This window comes from Channa argus, chromosome 7 (assembly GCF_033026475.1).
Source record: "Channa argus isolate prfri chromosome 7, Channa argus male v1.0, whole genome shotgun sequence".
In the NCBI taxonomy this organism is placed as follows: domain Eukaryota; kingdom Metazoa; phylum Chordata; class Actinopteri; order Anabantiformes; family Channidae; genus Channa; species Channa argus.
The window spans coordinates 24,919,411-24,940,076 of NC_090203.1; the positions used below are offsets into that span (position 1 = coordinate 24,919,411).

General features: G+C 38.0%; 1 protein-coding gene across 4 annotated transcripts in view; it reads left to right on the forward strand.

Annotated features, from left to right (window-relative positions):
- grik2 (glutamate receptor, ionotropic, kainate 2) overlaps positions 1-20,666 on the forward strand; it is a 257,673-nt gene that overhangs the window by 223,799 nt on the left and 13,208 nt on the right. For 3 of the 4 annotated variants that reach the window (XM_067510929.1, XM_067510928.1, XM_067510931.1), the window contains exons 16-17: positions 13,849-14,099; positions 14,419-14,446. In XM_067510929.1, coding sequence (XP_067367030.1) covers positions 13,849-14,099; positions 14,419-14,446 — 279 coding nt within the window. The remainder of the gene's footprint in view (positions 1-13,848; positions 14,100-14,418; positions 14,447-20,666) is intronic. The other variant, XM_067510932.1, reaches the window with a different exon arrangement.

The window sequence follows — 20,666 nt, forward strand, 5'->3', positions numbered from 1 at the left end:
GTAGGCTATATTTGCTTTGGGTGATTGCATTTCCTGACTGATGTGCTCCTCATGAAGAGGTGTGTGTGTGTGTGTGTGTCTGGTTTGGTGGGGTGTGAATTTTCCTAGGTGACTCCATACTGGACTGAAGCACTAAACATGCACACAATATATTTTTTGTGCTTTCTCTATAAACATTTCCATTAAACATACTGAACATATGGTTGTGGACTGAAAAAAAAAAAAAAATTGGTCAGGGCTCATCTGTGGCAACTTGTGCTTCAACCATTTGTTGTTCCTACTATAAAAAGTAGTAGGAGCATCATTACTTCCCACTGTGACCCCTTGCCAAGCGATCATAACAAGATAACACTAATTCTACCCTTTAAGTACCCTTTGCCATATGCTGTCTGTATTCCCATTTAGCTGGGTCATTAAATATACACAGTCCAAAAGTATTTGGACAGTTACACATTTGTCCTTCAGGCCAATTTCATGTAAAATATTAGCTACTACAAGCTTTAAGTGACAAGCCTCAGCTTTAATTTGAAAACAGTTATTATTTCACTCAACATTGAAAGTGCTAAATTTGAAATCCTTCCCTTTTAAATATACTACCCGCATTGCAAGCATTTGAACCTGAAAGTAGCTACAGCAGGTTATCAACTACCACAGGTTTAGCGGTTTGACATGTGAACACCAAGGATCTGGGGATGAAAGTGTCCTTGAGCAAGATACTGAAGCCAGACTTGCCCCTGGTGCATGTGTTTACTTATAAGTCAGTTTAGACTAAATGTAAATGACTAGATGTATTTTTTCCTCATGTTGACCCCTGATCACTAAATAACAAATTTGGTTATATTTCAAGGTAATAGTATTTTTAACAATCCCCATAAAGGCACTAAAACCTAATCTGAAGTGCCATTACTGTCTGTTTGGTAATTAATTCAACAATGCTGTCATGCATGTGCTGTTGAATCGACTCAGCATTTAGAGAAACATGTTCTAACAATTTCTAGGCCATTAGGACCAAAAAATAAACATATATTCTGAGTTGTGTTCCAAATTATGGAATAGATTACCATCACACTTATACATAGAGATATAAAAAGTAATATAATTTTTTAATGTGTCCACCACATACCTCATCACATTTCTGCACTTCTTTTTCCAATGGATCCAAGTTTAGTACAGTCACTTTCAGTTCGGCTTTAATCCCGCACCTTCACAAAGTGTGTGGAGACGAGGGATGAGCCTACTTTTCTACCTTGCCGACTTGCTTGTACTGGCACACACTGAGTTAGGTGGGGAGAGCTCTTATGCCAGACTATCATTAGTCTTGGATGTGGAGTTTCACTTGGTCAGCATGAAGGTGTCCCATTTTGTTTCAAATAGGACCCAAATGCAGAGTCAGCGAGGTGGAAGCGGGTATGTTGAGACAGATTATAAAGAAATAACTCAAAAGGCAAACAGACAGCATCATGAATTACATCTCTTAAACTTAATTAGTAATAAGACCTGCATTTTGCGAAGGTCTATGAAGAGGGGAAGAATGAAAAGGCATGAGCGGACATCCAGCCACCTAAGACTATACACAGAAAACTTAATAGACCTCAGCTTAATACTGAGCCCTGCAGAACTGTTTGCTCATTGAGTGAAGGGAGAAACTAACAAAGGAGGGGGCAGAGCTGAACTGAACACAGAGGAAACACCAAATCTGAAAAACATAACCTCCAAATGAAAGACAAACCATGACAGAAGACTTGTCTCTTGCACGAAAGAGTACATGCACTGCTCTCTCTCCAATGCCTTGTCATCTCTCACAATGTGGTGACAGCACTGTCAATCAAACAGCTACTGGGTATGATGAAAACAGCTCAGGCTGTTGTCCCTTTTCCAAATGAGACTCCTGCAGCAGTGCTTCTCTCAAATGTGTCTTTACTCCATTTGTACTCATAGATGTCAATTTCTCGATCAGTAGGTCCAAACTTGGGGTTCTGGAGAGATCTCTACAACCTGGCAGATGGGTTCCTCCTAAGCAGAGGACTGTCACACTTTTTAGAATTTATAGAAGCCTCTCATACCACATGGGGTGGCCTCTGCCTTTCTCAGGTGGTGGGTGAGTTGTGGCCAGTGGGCACATCCCTGCTCATACAAACATTGGAATTACACACAGTTTGGCACATGCTGCACCATTTTACACCATAACTGAGAGGGCATCATGTGAGTGTATGCTTAGCGCAGCTCCTGTTCATTGCCAGACAGCCGTGAGTATACTGTCATGTTCAATCCATCAGAGCGGTGCACATCCCAGGGAAACTAAACACAGCAGCAGACATAATTTTAAGGGGCAGGAGGGTGACCAAGGGGACTGGTCTCTCCTCCAATGGTTTGCCTGGCATCTCCGGAGCAGGTTCAGGGGAGCCCAAGTGGATCTAATAGCCTAAAGCAAAAAGGCAAATTGGGCACTATAGTTTTCCCTGACCATGCACGGCCACCCTCAACTCAGAGTGGATGCATTTGCTTATCATCCATTGCCCAGACTACTGTTGTGGACTTTTTTCCGTGGTTCCCCTGATCCTTCATCTGTTAGATCGGGCTTAAGAGGAGAACTTGAACCTCATTTTGATCACCATGAAGAGGACCAGTGCTGCCTGGTTCCAAATTCTTCACATTGCCTGCCTGCAAAGGGAGCAATTAGGGGTTACACAGGGATAAGCTTGCAGTCTGGACATGGTTAATAAGAGGGAGTGTTTAGAAAATATTGCATTTTCACCATCTCTGGAGCCCACCATACAGATAGTGAGGGTGGTCCTTCCACTATAGATGTTGGAGACAAAATGGGCCACTCTACAGCACCCTCTGCACCTGCCCACTCCTGGAAGTGCTTTCCTTTCTTCAGCTGCTTTTGGTGAGAAACTTGTGTTTCAGCATAATGAAATTGTACCATGTTTATGTCCTCCTGTCACGAGGGGTTTGGGGACAGCTCTTTGTTCATTCGCCCTTTCATCAAACTTTTTTAAAGGGTGCATGGAGGTCATGGCCCTGTTTCCCCAGATGAGATCTTTCTTTTGTTCTGTGTGCTTTAACAAAGCCCCCTTTCAAACTGCTAGACCAGGTGTCTCTTCATTTTCTATCTCAGAAATCGTCTTGATTGCTGGATCTGGCATTAGCCAAGAAAGTCAGCGATCTTTCCATCCTCTTTGTCCCCTTTCAAGTCTGCGCATCCAGGGAGATCACAGTTCAGTGGTATTGTGGCCTTCACAATGAAATACATCACTAGCTCTTTCAGAACTAGAGCGATCACATTGCAGGGTTTCTTTCATTCGCTTCACGCAACTGAAGTTAAGACAAAAATCACATTTTTGTTCACCGTGCATGCTCTCCCTTGTGATGTGACGCATAAAGCAAAGCACAGAACAGACAAGCTTTTTGTGCACCATGGGGATTGGTTGCATAAATATCCCTTGTCATCCCAGAGCCTGTCATACTGGCTGTATGCTGCCATCACCCAGGCTTACTCCATCTTTGATTTAGAGTCTGAAAAAATTACCCATGATCATTCCACTTAGAGCGTATCCTCCTTGATGGACCTGCTCGAAGGGGGTCTTAATGGGGGACATCTGCATGGTGGCATCTTGATGTTTCCTTTGTTGTTTTGTCCATTTCAGACATGTCCAGTAAAGTGTTTGCCCCACATTGTAGTTTGAAGGCTGAGCTACAAAACTTTCCAAAGCTACTTATGCTCCATCTGCTGATGTCAGAGAGGACAGCACATGCAAGTGGGTTAGTGAACACACACCAGGCAGGCATTGACAAGTTCAAACTCAAATTTATATTTGAATTTGTCCTCACCGCACATGCACTAAACAGGACAAACCAATAGCATTGCTTGGGGGTCTGTTGCCCATAGTCGTAGAATGTGAGGTAGTAATACAGCACCAACATTCATAATAGTATCAACATTAACAAATCCATATTGTATATTGCACACATAGAGCATGCACATGTTCTTCAATTGTATTTCTTTGAAGATGACAATGCACTTTGACGTTTATTAGAATTGTTTATGACTCAAAATTAATTTTCTTTCAAATTCATTTTGCATCTTGCTTATTTTGTGAGTGGATTTTCTTATTAGTTTTATTTCTTAGATTGTAGTTTTCTCTCTTTTCACATCTTGGAGTGTGGTATATGCATATATATTTGAGTTCTCAATACATTAATTTGATGAATCCATCTTTGTTTAACCCATCTAGTGGTTTCCTATGCTAACATTTTTTTAATACAAAGGTTTCTTTTAAACTCCCTCTTATAACCAAAATTTGTGATAGAAAAATATATGTAACCATTCCTCCAACACACCTCCTCCACTTTTACAATTGGAAATCATTTCTGGTGATGGAAAAAATAAAAATACCCATGCTAATTTCCCAAGGCCTCCATAGCATCACAGTGTTAAGGATTTATTTTGCTTATGTTTTACACTTATGACTTTGGCCTAATTTCTTACAGTGGATGCTCTGCAGTGAAGCGTTTGGCCCAAATGCTTAGAACCTTTCTGTTAAAACTTGTTGTTGGCAACAAAGTCACAAGCACACTCCTTCTTGTGGTTATTCGTATTGGGTGAGTTTTTTTAACAGAGGCTTGTGCTACCATCATATTTTCCCCATTGTGTACAGGCAGCTTGTACAGCTGCTGTCTCCTGCTCCACCCTGACTGTAGCAACACTCTGCATCTCCACTTTCTCTCTTTGTTTCTTTACCTGATGACAATCAATCTTCATTTAGCTTCATTAGGCTTCATTAATCAGACAGGGAAGTGTGTGCTGCTTTTCAGCAGGCTGCTGTCTTTTCACTTGTCAGTTGGGCTCATAAAAAAAAAGTCCTGAATGCATTTCTTTGAAATAGTACAACTCCAGTAATGAAGGGGCTTACCCACCCAGATTGTAACCCAACTTCTACCTCCTGAGCACATGGGATGTAAATGATAGAGAAAGAAAACATTTTAGAGGCACACAGAATGAGGCTGTAGAAAGGCCATAACTTAAAGGGATCTTTTTAATTAATTAAAAAATATTGGATTTGACAAAATGGAAAAGGGTGACAAAACATAATGAGTATTTAGCGATTTGACCCCATACTGAAATTGCTATTTTTCATGGGTGTAGTCACACCCCAGGCCATAGAATTCTCTCCCGAATGAGGATATTAGATCACGGTGACAAGACGAAGAAGACTGACCTTTATCTTACAATCTTAATGGATGTGACCTAGAAGAATTAATGAGCTCACTGAGAAGATCCAAAATGTGACACACTCAACTGATTAAAATGAAAGACATAATTTCATGAGAATTTATACTGTGCATAGCAGCTGCATGTTTTGACATCTTCCAGTAGCTTTCATGACCATGAAGCTGTTATTTTGCAGCTCAAGGGCCATTATATTATCAGCTCTATAAATATGGGTCAGTAGGTCACCAATCCACATGCTAGAAGGCTCAGTAGGTCATTACCATGTGATATAATGTACTATAATTGTGAGCGATTTTGGCACAGAAAAAAATACATGCTCATGATTAGATTAAAGGCACAAAAACAAGAAGGCTGGGGTTAGGGAAAGATCATTGGGTGGGTTAAAACACCGAAATGACATTGTAACAATTAACAAACAAGTAACAATCAAAATGGCACAAAAACTGATGTCTCTTGTGTCAAACTTTGTGCTTTCACCCACCCATCCATCCCAACCTCCTGAAACCCATGATATTTACTATGGCCACTAGATCCTGCCAATGTATTACACGTCTAACTCATAATAAATATGCCTGTAGGTAGTGGATGACCTGCACACTATCACTATGATTCATTCAGTGGTATGTTAACCCTCAGAGCAACGGTTACGTGTATCTACGTGTCATACATGGTGTGGGCATGGATATAATCTAATTTAAAGAACTACTTGATAAAGGAAACCTGATAAAAGGAAAAACTTAAACTGCAGATACCCTAATCATGGGTCTAGTATGCAGTATTTGTAACACAGAATCTCTTCTTTTAAAATACTTACTCACATAGTATGGTTTTATCTGTTCTGCTCTTGTGTCCTCATCTTAACATGGAAGGCAAATCTGTCAATGCATTAACCAAGAAGGGAGCAGATTCCCCTTTTGGTGAGCTAAAAATACACATGTTCAGAGTGTCAGGCATTGCAGCACATTTGAATTTCTCTTTTTATTTATTGAGTGACAATGCATTAGGGATTCATTCACTATTACTCTGCTTTGATCTGGCATGTGGATTACATCTATATGTCTTATTCTGGAATCAGCATGGTGTATCACTTCACTAACCAATCTTCCCTGAATTGAAGAATTAACTGCATCTTTTATGGGCACTAAGGCAGAGGCCTGTTTTCAGCTCACAAATGAACATATTCTGTTTATCACTGACAAGGATAACAACACATTCTTCCTCCAACTGGCAGTCAACCAGACTCAGGAGAATTTTTGTTTTAGATTTTCAGTTTCATTTAAAAGACAATGTGCTTTGCTAAAAATGTGAGTGTGCGTTATTGCATTTCCATTTAGAAATGGGTTAAATGTTTCCATTACCTTTTTTAGGTGATCTGATCACGGTTATTAATTAAAAGGGGAAGCTCAGGGGCAAATACAGAGAGACATGCAGAGACACACAACCATTGACACCCATGTTCACACCTATGGACAATTTTCACCAATCACCACGTAACGTAAAATGCCTTTGGAATGTGGGAGGAAACAGGAGTACCTGAAAGTATGGGGTGGAAATGAAGCAAACTGACAATTTAAATAGAAGTATTTTAGACGGCAGGGAATTGTTGTCCTAGTTCATCACAGCAGATTTCAGTGATTAAATACAAAATAAACTCTCCCCCCTCTTGTTGCCTTGGGGTTTTAATGTAGGTCTCTGTCCAATATCCCCCTGAACTTACAGTCTGTAAGACCTTACATCACTTATGGTGGCTGAAATATTCTCTACTCTAATACCTCAATATCTTAATGGTTGTCATTCTTATTCTTGAACACTTGCTTTAGAAATAATGAAAGTATTGTGCAGTTAAGAGTGTTCTGTAAATTTGCCATACAACTCATACAAACCATCTCCCGAGAAATCTAAGAGAAAATCAACAATATTAAAATGTTCTTGTATTACCTAACTCTAATCCTCCTAAATGTTCCAGATTGGACTTTACAGCACTTGAGTCTGGCCCCACCAAAAAAGAGTTTTTATCAGAAATGAAGATGTTTCATCACAAACTGTAGCTTCTCACACTACACTGACAGCAGCCCGTGTAACAGGCAGCACAAACCAGAACAGGCAACAATATGAAGACACAAACTCTCTCATCACTCAGGTAGTTGTGATCTAGTAGAGTCAATCTATTCTCAGACTGGACCAATCAGAGAACAGCTGCTTCTCAGCTGTGGTTTTCTAAAACAGGGACAAATCATGTCTCTATGAGGGGGGGGGGGGGGGGGGGTGCATTAAAATATCATATTACACATAAATTATAAAAACTTCACAAATTCATAAATTTTGTATACAGTACATCAAAAATTATTGTTTTTATTGAATGACTGTGTTTACACCAACTAAAGGTGTTTTTTAGAGACAAACTTATATACAATTTCATATAGCTAATCATTTTGACCTAACACAGGTGGATGTGATGCAGGTAGTTGACCTGGCAACATGTCAACATGTCATGCTCAGGAGCAAGTTTATTCTCAGGAGATGAAAATAAGATGTGGCTTGAGTATTGCATGATGCAACATTATATACAAAACAGTCAGCTTGTTTCAATGTTGGGGCTGGTTAATGTGTATGTAAGTGAGAGTCTTCTGTTGTAAATTATTGATTTGGCTTTTTAAAGTTGTAACACAAGATCCAGTTTAACAACATCTACAATTATTTATTTGATCCTGAAGCTGTAAGCAAGGTGCAATGTTAAAGTTGTTCGATTCCCACATCTCCCTGTCCACAAATGTCCTTGGCGAAGGCCCTAAATATCCACTTTACAAATAAAGACAACTGTGGACAGCACAGCTTTATGTTCATGGGTTGGAGTATAAGCTTGAGTTGTTATTTACTTTACAAATAAATAACTTACTTTTGCATATGGTATAGAGTTTTGTGTATAAAATATGGTTTGTTAATGGATTGATGGCAAAAACAGAGATGAGGAATAGAATAATCAGGGGGTGTCAGGTGAAAATAATATAACAAAAGAATCTGAGCTCTTGCACCTTGAATAAGGCGATGCATGTAATTTTAGTGAAATAGGGGCAGTTGCAACTTAGTTGGTATGGCAGTCGTCCACGTACCACAGGGTCGGTGGTTCGCTCCCCGCTCCCGGCTATATCTCGAAGTGTCTGTGGGCAAGACACTGAACCCGCCTACAACCCATCCCATCCCCAGCTGTGCAGTGCCGGTCCAAGCCTGGTAGAAATTGAGGTGGGTTGTGTCAGGAAGGGCATCCAGCATAAAAACTGTGCCAAATCAACATGCGGACAATGATTCGCTGTGGTGACCCTGAAAAGACAAAAAAATAAAACAAAAAAACAAAAAAAACAACCAAACAAACAAATAAAAATGGCATGGTGTCCATGGAATGTGCCCCTCTGAGATGATCCACAGGGACTCAACCACCCCACAACCACCTCATCATGATTCTAAGTGGTCCAATAGTACATAGTGGGCGTTGCTTAAGATATGCGGCCAATTTACTACGGCTTAAGACCTTTAGGTGAGTTTCAGTTGAAATAGCAGGGGTAGGCATTCAAACAAATAAAATGGTTGCATGAACGCAATTAATTTAAGACAGTTGATTCTTCTAAAAGATAAATTGATTGACAGCTAAAACTGTTGATGTCCTGCTTAGATCTCAGCACCAGAGGTGAATAATTAATGGAAAATCAATCCTTTAGTTCTGGGGCTATCTGTAGTCTCAAATTTAGTATCCATGAAAAATGGTATAATTGGTGATTACCTCTAAAACATTGAGGGTGAATAGCTGAGGTTACTTCAGATACAAAAGAACAGCATCTGTGTTTAATGACAGACACTGTTCAATTTCCCCCTGTTCTGACATGGTGATTAATTTTACGTAAGCAAAATGTTAATGCCAAAAGGTTCAGGGACAAGAGGAGCGGTGACTGAAGACAACCTTGACAGCAGCCTCAGTGGACTGGAAATCTGCCTGATAACTAGCAACAACTGGGAATGTAGGCTGATAAGCTTAAAGGTTAGGTCAACAGTCAATGCCACAAATTAGCTTTAATTTGATTTCTGACCTAGAAGAGCTATTGAAGAATTTAATGAAGAAACAAGGAGCAGGAAGGGCATGGATTTATTAAATAAGCGTTGGAATTAAAAAAAAACAAACAAAAAAAATAATTGTTTACATTTTTAGGCAACTAGCTGTTGGGTCTGGACCATCAATCCTAATGTTTTTTTGATCATATAACACTGTTATGCAGGCTTTGTGATTGAACAAATAAATAAGTTTTAAGCCAAAACTTATGAGCTGAAAGTGCTTCAAAGAGTCATGATCCCATTTAGTCTCTCTTCATGAAAATGTTAAAGAATCTTTGTTTGGTGTGTGGTGCATGTTATTTTGAATTGGGAATCTATTAACAAAGGAAACACTGTTGCTCTCTTTTCACTCTTTGCAGTCATCAGGAGGTCGTCACCCATTTCATGCTCATGTAAATCTGAGTTTTGACACTTGCCAAAAACTAGACTGGCACAGTGCAGCACAGGTTTTGACTCTATGACACAGTGCTCATGTTTGTTCAGCATATCACAGCGTAGGTCTTTCCATTTGTTCTGATCAGGTAGAGCTGGCTTGATTTCAAGCTTGCCTGTTTCTTTGTTGTAGCCAGTGAATTATCTGACACGCGTTGGCTTGCTGTTCCACTCTGAAGCTGTAGGTATCTACTGTTGATAGCAATAAATAACGAGGAGCACGGTTCATACTTGCCATTACCATGGTGATGGATGCTTTTGAAACATGCTGGCTGGCATGCTCTGAAATAAAGAGACAGATACAGGAAACTCTTGAGCAGAGATGAAGAATAGAGGAAATGTCAAAGAGTTGGAAAACAGCTTTATTTATTGTAGCCACATTGTCGTGATGCTGAGGGATGCAGCTCAAACCTCTGTTCTATCAGGGAGACATCGTTTATAATTGTCACTACTTGGGGTCTTTTGGGCCCAATACTTACTTAATGTTGCTAAGCTTATTCTGCATACTAATCACAAATGTATCCATGGAGCCACTGATAACGTTTTCTAATCTATACGTGCTTTACCCCCCTGGTTTTCCAGGGAGAGTTCAAGTGCTGGTGATAATAGGGGTTATTATTAATATTATTTTTAATTCAAGCTGCATTAACATTCTGATTAAAGTGTAAAGGGGGTACCACATGGAGGTCTGGTAAGTGGGAACCCATGGATATCTGTTTTTCTCTTATTTTGCAACGGTTTACCCTGATCTCAATACAAACGGTTTTAAACGGCAGACAAGGAAAGGAGCCGATGGTGGAGTGCTTTACCTGAGAAGGGAAAGGAGGTGACAAAAACAGAATCAACTGAAAAATTAAATGAGTGCTCTGCAGACACTTTACAGTGGTAGAAGAAAACATTTGAAGACTCACTTTGGGAACATTAAGTTAAGGCAGGCAAGCATCTTGCTTTGAAAGCATTAGCCCAGCATAAGCATGGCAACTGGTTTTAATTAGAAAGCTATACAGGTAGAACGAGTGCAGATATGAGCCCCATGGATGTATTTTAGGTTTATTAGTTTAGTGATGTTGCAGCTGTGGGGACAATAAAATGGTAACATTAGCATTTTTACTTTACAATGTTAAACACGTACAATGAAATTAAGTCCAATGTAGGTTTGAATGTACTAAATGTTCATTGAAGTATAATGGAGTCTTAGTAAAGTGATTTTAAGTGGTTGTGGAAATGAATGTGCTGTCCAGGGGAAAGACCATTTATGTCAAGAGGCTTACAACAGCAGCAGGAAATAGAATAGATTGATTTATCCATGAAATACAACCACATTGTGAAGTGCACATGTCAAAGTTCAAATTAAAGATTTAATTTGCAATATTTAAATATGTAAATTTTTTTTTGCTTAAATATTAGCATATCTTATCTTTGATCTCTGATGTACTTCCTTTATCCAGATAGGAGCTAGGGATATCTTGGGATATCTAAAGGGATATCTAAAGATGATGTTTTACCATTACAAATAAATAAATAAATAACTCTGTTCATGTTTATCTGTCCTTACTAATCAAAAGTTTTAACATAAAAGCAAAAGCACAAAACTACAAGCCACCAAACATAAGCCAACTCACAGCAGAAACAAGAATAAAAAGCCAGAGCAGGGAAACCAAGATCTTGGAGTCTAGAGTGTGATGAGGATCTGACAAGGTGGATCAGGTGGGTCGGCATTGACCTGGGCAAGCGAATTTGGATTGCAGGTGGTATTGACCTGGGTGGTCCCCTCTGGGTTTGGCAAGGATGACCAACTTAGGTACTGAAACTGTGGCCACGTCATGAAGGTCAAGCTAATGCAACTACATTGTCATTGACAACAACTCCGCAGGTGGACCTAGTGTGATGTGAGCAAAGTGTGGGCATGGTAACATTGTATGACTTGGGTGCAAAAATTCTGATGCCCCTGGGACCAACATTTTTGGTTGGAGTTTGTGGAGTCGGGAGTGCTATGACCCTGTGGCTTGAGAGCACTGGGACTCTGTGCATGGCAGACTGGCGGTGAGGTCTGGGGTACTGGTGCATGGCAGGCCTGAGGTGAAGCCTGGCGCTTGGATGCTGGTCTAGTGATGGTTGTCTTAGAATGTAGCGAACAGGTCCACACTTTTCACACTGAAAGTAAAAATTGATCCCCTGTGGGAAAGTTAGGGCTTTTGTGACTGTAAGTGTGACAGTAAGAGTTTGCAGTATCTGCGCTGTAATTTCAAGAAGAAAACATGTATCATGGATAAAACGTCAAGAATCGGGAAAAGAGTCCTGACACCCAAAATTAAGCCACAGAAATCCCATTAAAAGGAGAAAACATGAGTGTAAAGGTATGTGGTTCTCCTGTATTATTATTTTGTTATTTGCACCTGATTTAATAAAGATAAACACAATAGATGGTGGCACGTAATCTCACTCTGCACTTCTGCTCCCTACTGCCTTCTGAAGGAGAGGAGAACAAAAGATTACATCAGTCAATCAATCATATTAATTTATAAATCAACAGGGGCCGCTCTGCTACAGTTCTCAAGGCAGTAAAACCAAGTACCCGCTTTGCACTGCAGGAGACCAGGAGACGTAGACAAAGCCAAATTCAACGTCAGGAGCGCGGGACGTAATATTGTTCCATCGACTTTGACTTGACAAAGTGAATTTGACACCACATTCAATGGTCTCCATTTAAAGCAATATTCACCATGAATTCAGCAACTTCATGTCTGACAATAGACCATTGGTCCGGGGGTTTTCACTTTAGCTGTGTGCGCTCCTGTGCAATGAAGGCAGATCTCGGCAGGAAACACATTCTGTGAAAAGTGCTGGTATGCCAAAAAGTAAAATTACTGCATACCGGCTCTCTTTGAGCACTGCTAATACTATATCTGAGTCTTTTAAATACGATCATTGTAAGAGGAACTAATGCTATACCTGCCTGCACCTGGTCTAGTGAAGAGATTCTTGTCTCGCTATTGCTTCATTTTCATAAAAACTGAAAATTTTGTATGTAATGAAATTCATATAGTAATGATTGTAACATGCAAAGCAACTTTGATTAGAAATGTAGTGGGGTAGAAAGTTTAGATGTAGTGGAGTAAAAGTTAAAGTAGCCATATTAAAATCGAAAGTAAAGTAAAGTAAAAATACATGAAAATTTTACTGTACAAAATGTAGATGAGTTCAAATTTCTGCAAATTCAGTTGGAAATACCTTTGATATGTTGAGGGTATTTTGAAACATTTGAAAGAAAATCTAATTGTTTTTTAAATTCCATCTACAGTAGATGCAAACAACCCTTATTCTAACATAATAAGGCACATTCAGCCACAGTAGTGCAAATGTTCTTTCATCAATGTCACTGTGTGTGACAACCCAGCTCAGAGATCATGGCAATAGGAGCGAATCCAAGCTGTTGTAGTAGGAACATAAAGAAAGTATGTTTAATTACATAAACTGTAGCAAAACATGGATGCGTGGATATGTGTTGTGCAAGACAAAAACAAGACAAAGCTGAACAAAACCAACGAAACACGCTTTGTTTGGTTTGGTTTTGGAGAGCAAGAATGTGGACGGCTGATCTTATAGGCCTTCTGGATGACCTGGCCAAGTGCACTCATAGACTTCAGCTACCAGGACCTGAAGGGAGACAAAAACACAGCCCAGGCAAGACAACCCTGCAGGCCATGGCATAGCCAGAGGATTAACAGTGTTAATATTGGTACAGTGTTTCAATGTTAGTGTGGAATGAATACAGGTAATTTATTTCTATGTAGAATAAACAATTTCATGAGTTTTTCTAGTGACTGACTTCAGAAATACAGACACTTCAGTGTCTTAAATAAACAATTAGCCTACAAGTACTGTGGATTCGAGCCATCATTATACCTGTTTGATTAAGTGGGCTTTTTGCAAGTGTGACATTACCATGTACCATGTGTGATGCTCAAACTGATCATCAAAAGGTAACAATCTGTGTCCTCCAGTTATAGAAAAAACAAAGACACTGATTTTGTTGATGTTGGTTGCTCTAACTGGCCTAATGTGTTTTGATCCTTCAGGCTCCCCCTACAGAGATAAGATCACAATTGCCATCCTGCAGCTTCAGGAGGAAGGGAAGTTGCACATGATGAAGGAGAAGTGGTGGAGAGGAAATGGCTGTCCTGAGGAGGAGAGTAAGGAGGCAAGCGCCCTTGGGGTGCAGAACATCGGTGGGATCTTCATCGTCCTGGCCGCTGGGCTTGTCCTCTCTGTGTTCGTGGCAGTGGGAGAGTTCCTCTACAAATCCAAACAGAATGCACAACTTGAAAAGGTAAGAAACACCACTAACTCTCATCTTTTTGTTTTTTGTTTTAATATTTAAAAAAAAAAAAAAAAAAAAAAAAAAAAACGATAGCAGAATTTCTTACCAAAACCACATGTGCCATCAAAGGCTGTCTCATAGCAAAGACCAATACATTTAAAAATATTAACAAAATAAAACAAAATAAATGCTAAATATATTTATCTGTATCATTTCTAATACTTTCTAAATCATCTGTTTGCCAGTTTGTGGAAACTCATACTGTAATTATAGTGCTATATCATATGCAGTAAGATAAGGGTTGGTTTCTTTGCATTTATTCACATAGGCCCAATGGCGACATCAAGATAAGAAACGTGAGGAATTCTGCTGTCACCATGGATCCAAGCTAGACTTTAACCACCATCTCAAATGACCTCAAGAGAAACTCCAGAAACTTTTTTTTCTATTGTAGTCTAACACGATCTAAAACTTCCCGAAACCACTGAACTGAGTCTTTTTGACACTTCCAAGAGGGAGGAAGCACTAAAAGCCGTAAAAGAAAGTAGTTTCCAGGGCTGCTAGTAATACATAGGTTTGCTCTGCTGCATGACCCATGTTTTCGCAACACACACTTCCTCACTTTTGTTGCCCATTTTCACTCAGCCACTGCAGTTCCATCCTGTTTAGACTGTAGACACTGTCTATCACTACTGTTAGCTGTTGCTTTTAGCGCAAACATAATCTTTCTATATTCACAACAACAACAACAACACAAACAACACAACACTGCTGTACTGTTCAATTGGAGCTTCCCGGCAAACATTGTTAAACTAAATAGTTGCTGATATAATGACCTGCACCATCTGAGAAATACATAAATTGTGATCTAAATAGAGACATGTCTCCTTAAAAATAAATGTACCGAGGGTTTTAGTGTTCATCATCGACTCTTTAAAGGCCAAACTTGTCAGAATGGCTCAGTTTTGTTCACTAAACCACTCAAGGACACAATACAAATCAGTGCAGATGAACATTAAATGAAAATTGGGATGAATCTTATGTTAATGTGGCCACATTTAAACATACCGAATTGCTTCAATATTAATAACATAGTTTTGGATCGGGATAGATGCATTTACATTTCAGCAGCAAATCTACACCAACATTATCCTGTAATGTATGTGTATTTAATTCAGAGTTACACGTTGCACATAATACAGTGAAGGAGATATTTATTTTACAGTTAATATGTTTGCATTAGCAGGCAAAATGGCAGCAATTAATAATTTTTTACACAGCAGTCAGCTGCAAGATAGATGCAAAAGCAATTGAGCAATATATGCGGCAGCATCAATAGCTAACTGCTTCCTGTAGTAACACCAGGGATTTATTGTAGAAATCACTTCACAAGAAGCCAATATGCTTTCAAAGACTGCGTAAGTTCTCCATTTAGACTCCAGCTTTAAAGAGCCAATTAATGAGAAAGAAAAATATGTTACACTTATTGAATGTATAGTTTTTGTTATTGTAAGAGCTAACATCATGCAAATAATTCACATTTATCATGGCAAAGAAATGTGTCTTTTCCGCAGACACACCACAAGGCTGTGCCTGAGAATAGACAGGCTAAAAGCATTACATAATCTAAATATACGGTAAAGACCATGGTAACCCGGGTTAATAGGTTAGTTTATCACATACACTGTATAAGTGGCTGCTGAAATGGTTCTGTAACTTATTCCTACTGCCTGCCCAGACATCAATTAATTAAAACTAAAGACTATACAATTCACAGCTGCGTTTATCTACTTGTGCAAATAAATTCCCGGTAATATTTTTAATTGACAAGTCTGATTACATTTCTATTATCAGAATTTATGACTCATGATTATAATTCTCTGTGACACTTCTGATTATGTGCTATAGCTCTGAAGATTGTTTAAGGTTAGTGAAATCAAAAAGCTACATTTTAGCTTATGATTATGGTTCCATTACATCCATAATTCTATAAAATTATTAAAGACTTTGTATGTGCAGCATCAATGATGATCTGTGATTAAATTCAGGGAAGCTTTAAATTGTAACAATTAATGAGTGAAATATTTACAAATGTGTGAGAAATGGTTTTGACTATGTTATGAAAACAGAAATTAGATCCCATTGGAAGTAAAAATAAAAATCATTATATAAAGGGCATTGTACGACAGGGACGTATACTCAGGTCCCAAAGAATCAAACTTCCGCCTTAACTCGCACTTTTCTCAGATATTTCTGTAAGAGAGAAGTTTTTTACAACCGTGACAGGAAGGACGACAAAAGACATTTTCATAAAAATGTACTTTTCCAGCGAGAAACCCAGAGTCAGTAATTGTTGATGGACTGTAAGTTAGTTAATGTGTAGTTAATGTAGCAATAATGGCGTCGTGCTTGCTCATGTTAGGCTTGTTATCTCTGTAATGTCACATAGTGGTTCAGGGAAATGTCTAACTTAAACTGCCAACACGTAGTTTTTGATCATAATGGTGCTTCTGAATCCTGGCCATTTGCTAAACTCAAAACCTTCTATAACCAGCATTATAGCTGTCAAATGATGCAGTCTTATTAACACTGGCAATGGCAATTTGTCATATCGTAATCTAGAGCTATTTTGGACAGGACATCCTCACCCATCCTGCTGGAACAAAGTGTCTGAAATTAATCAATTCAAGACTGAGTAATCAAATAATGTAGTGCATACTCTGTGCACTTTCTACTTTAAAACATACATGCTGATTTTTTTATTCCCTGGACATCCAATACATTCACAGCCTTTTTTAGGAAGTTATTCTAACTATAGGTTAGACCAAGTTATAACATACATTGAGTGAACTTCCACAACAACAACTGCTCCAGCAACATTAACTGCTAAACAAGAGCATTCACATATTCCACAACATGCTAAATAAAGACTAGGTGTAACGCAACAGGTTGCACAAGGTTTCTCCACTCAAATAACATCCTGCTACCCTTAGTAGTGGCATTTGTGCATGAAACGAAAAGAATGAAAGCAATTCACTGTCAATACTGGCTTTCAGACTGTCTTTATGCACTTTGCTTTTGGGAAAGCCTCAGATCGGAGCACTTTAAAAGTGTACACTGACTGACACACAGCCATCTCATTTGCTTGGGTTTGCACACAGTGATTTTACTTTCTTAGCCGCCTATAATTAGCATGTGCTGATTGACACAATCATCTTTGTTGACTCAAAACACTTTGATCATCACGGAGGATAATACCGTAGCTCTCTACTAGAACGTATGTGATGGGTTATGAGCTAATGTATTCTAAGGGAGTTTAATGTCTGTTCCCCAGACTCTAATGGTGGTCTACATAGTCCACCATCCCTTTCACGTTAATGTAGTCCATAACTGTCAGTGATACCCTCAGTATCAGTGGCAATAGCCACAATAAGACTAGTGTGGCTTGTTACATTCAATGAAATCATTTTTGTGTTCAGGGTCCTCAGTATTCTGAGAAGATCATTCTCTACTGCATGTCAGTGTGACTGATCTAACAGCAGCTTGAGAAATCTGTTGTTTTTTTTTCCTAGAGGAAAATTGCCAAGCACGAGAACTTCACAGAGGCAAGTTTTCTTTTTTTAATGCAGCAAACACCAAATACATGGTAAGGTAGACAAAGATCATGCTTATGGCAAATTGGTTAACATTGAGCAGACGTGAACAGCTGGACTGTGACTGAACCTTAATATTGGTCTGCACCCACCCCACCCTCACCTAATTACTTCCTGCTTCACCGGCACATGCTGCCTACGACATGGGCATTTAGCGTTTGCACTGTAAATTTTGTGTTGCACAGTTGTCGATTATATATCAGTTTTGATTTTATTTATTTATAAATTTCTTGTTCTTGTCATTAGCTGATTCCAATTGGCACAAGCTGAGCACTTTTAGCATCTACAGTGTGGTTGACAATATAAACACACAGAACCAAACATCCATCCTATTTGTGTTGACAGTAGTTGTGAATGTCAGATGTAACTTACTGTACCACAGCTTAGTACAATGACAAATGCATTAGCATATAAAATTAGATTTATAAGGTTATATTTGTAAATAACTTACTTTGACTAAAATCTCAAACAACTATTTGTCTTTGGTAAGGTGTTAACATTTTGTGTACTTAGTGTACTATGAAAAAGCTTCGGTTCTATCTTTAGTGAACAAGTCAGGTTGTGCCTCTGTGAAACTTACCTGCTCTGTGACTGAGGTTAACGAGGCGAAAAGACAATGAAAATGTGCTAACTGTGACTTTATGAACCATTTAAAAAATTTGCTTTTATTACACACAGCATAAATGACACTGATACACATGCCAACTAAGTTATGTCTTAAAATCTGATTTGAACTTGGTAAGAAGCTGCTTTTCGAAAGTCAGCTTTTTCATTTTATTTCCACAGCTCATTCTAGTGTTTCCTAGCAGGAATTAATAAAAATTAATGTAACACAAAGCTTAGAAATGACATTAGTAAGTATTGCTGGTGGTTTTTTTTTTTTAAATCTGTTGCCAGCTCTACCATGTTCCTAACTGGTTTTTATCAATTTACTGCTTGCAATTTGTAAACTTCATTTAATTTACAGACTCTGGCAGTGATATATTCAGCTTGTCTAAGCAGCCAAACAAAAGAAACAGAAAACACGAGGAAACATTAATAGAAGAATCGAGTTTTTAATTCGATTTTTTAATTAATTTCATTTTCCATTTTATTATTTACGTTAAAACTTCACAACCTCCAAGTTGTTCAGATTGAATATCTGCAAAACATATTTGACATTTTATTGTCTAAAGCAAATAAAACTTGTTGGTGAGTTATCTGTTATATCCTGTTATATCTTTGTGTATTAAAACATTGTTTTTTGTAGTTTTTTTTTTTTTTTTGATGACTCACCTAAATAAACTAAACAAAATAAACTTATTTAAACTGTAGCAGCATTTTGATATCACATATTCGCAGGGGCCTTAGACTACCTGTTATGTTGACAGACGAGGTTTGATCTATTTTATTGTTTCTACATTGAGACTTAATATCTGACAACCAGATATCAGAATGCAGATAGAACCTTATAATTATATTAATCTGAGCCAAGAAGACAGTGTTCAGCTAAAAAGGAAAGTGGGTATATGCTATTGACTGTAAATGATACGTACTTTTGACAAATGTATAGTAAAATGTGAAACGTCTGGTCAGGACGGAACCTTAGTATAAGCAGCATTTTATTAAAAAGCACAGAGCTTGTAAACACAGTCCACTGTTAATTCGACTCAGATTAATCCATGGAAATCTACTCTCTACTATGTTGTATCGTAAAATTCAACCATATATACTGTTTCTTTGCTGCGAGCTTCTCTTATTATTCAATACACTTTACTTTATAACAATATATGGGTTGTTTTCTTGTCATGATGCTGCAAGTGTCAAGTTAAAAAATGTGGTGCTAAGCATCTCTTTGTTTTTTCACATGCTTGACAATACACACGCTGCAAATTGGATTTTATAATTACTTCTGTTTTATAACATTTGAAAGGAGCAAACACAGCATCTACAGTAGTCATTTATATATTGGAATAAGCCACATACTCACATACATTAAAGGAACTGTTCATAGAGGTTTTAAAGTTTGAATCCACGTTAACAACATAAGTATGTATGAGAATTATGCTTTTACTGAACACATATACCACAACCCAAGAGCACTGTCAGAAGATAATATACACTTGTTATAAAACCTAATATAAATAATAATAAACATCTGATAACTTTACAATCTATAGATCTTTTTTGTCGTTTTGATTTACTGAGATCATGATTTATTTTCTTCTATTGTGTTCACCTTAGATTTTTTCAATGAATCTATCACTGCTGGTGACAGTTTGGGAAATATGCATCTTATGAAATGCACCCAGTCTGTAAAGAGTTTACACTACAGTAGATCGTATTAAATAGTCAGTTCTCCTCAGAAGTGAAAAACCAAAATGGGCAGGATTTTCAGGTGCAGGTATGTAATGAAAAATGAGCAATTTTCCTCAATAACTGGTCAAATTACAAAAAATGTTAAAATGTAGGGTTTCCGTCCGAGAACTAATCAAGTTATATATTGTGTAACATATAACACATATGCTACATGTTGTGTAACATATAACACATATAATTATTATATTATATATATAAGATAGTGTATTACAATAATAATAATCATATTCTATTTAGGACTACATACAAGCCTGAGTCCTAAAAATGTTGTATTTTTACACCAAAACGACATAGTCTAACGACAGAATTTTTAATTTTTTCATATTTGGGTTAAGACTCTCACTGCATTTTGTTAAATGTTAGAGAAGGACAAACATGTAACAGTGAGTCAAGACAGATGAACTGTAAAACAAACAACAATTAATAATTATAGCCATTTATTTACTTAAAAAAGTATAGTATCATTTTTGGGGGATAGGGTTGAGTTTTACATTTACCCAGTAACACCTGAGCAGGAAAAACCAGTTTGTTTTGCAACAAACTATAGGTTTTAAATGAAACTCTA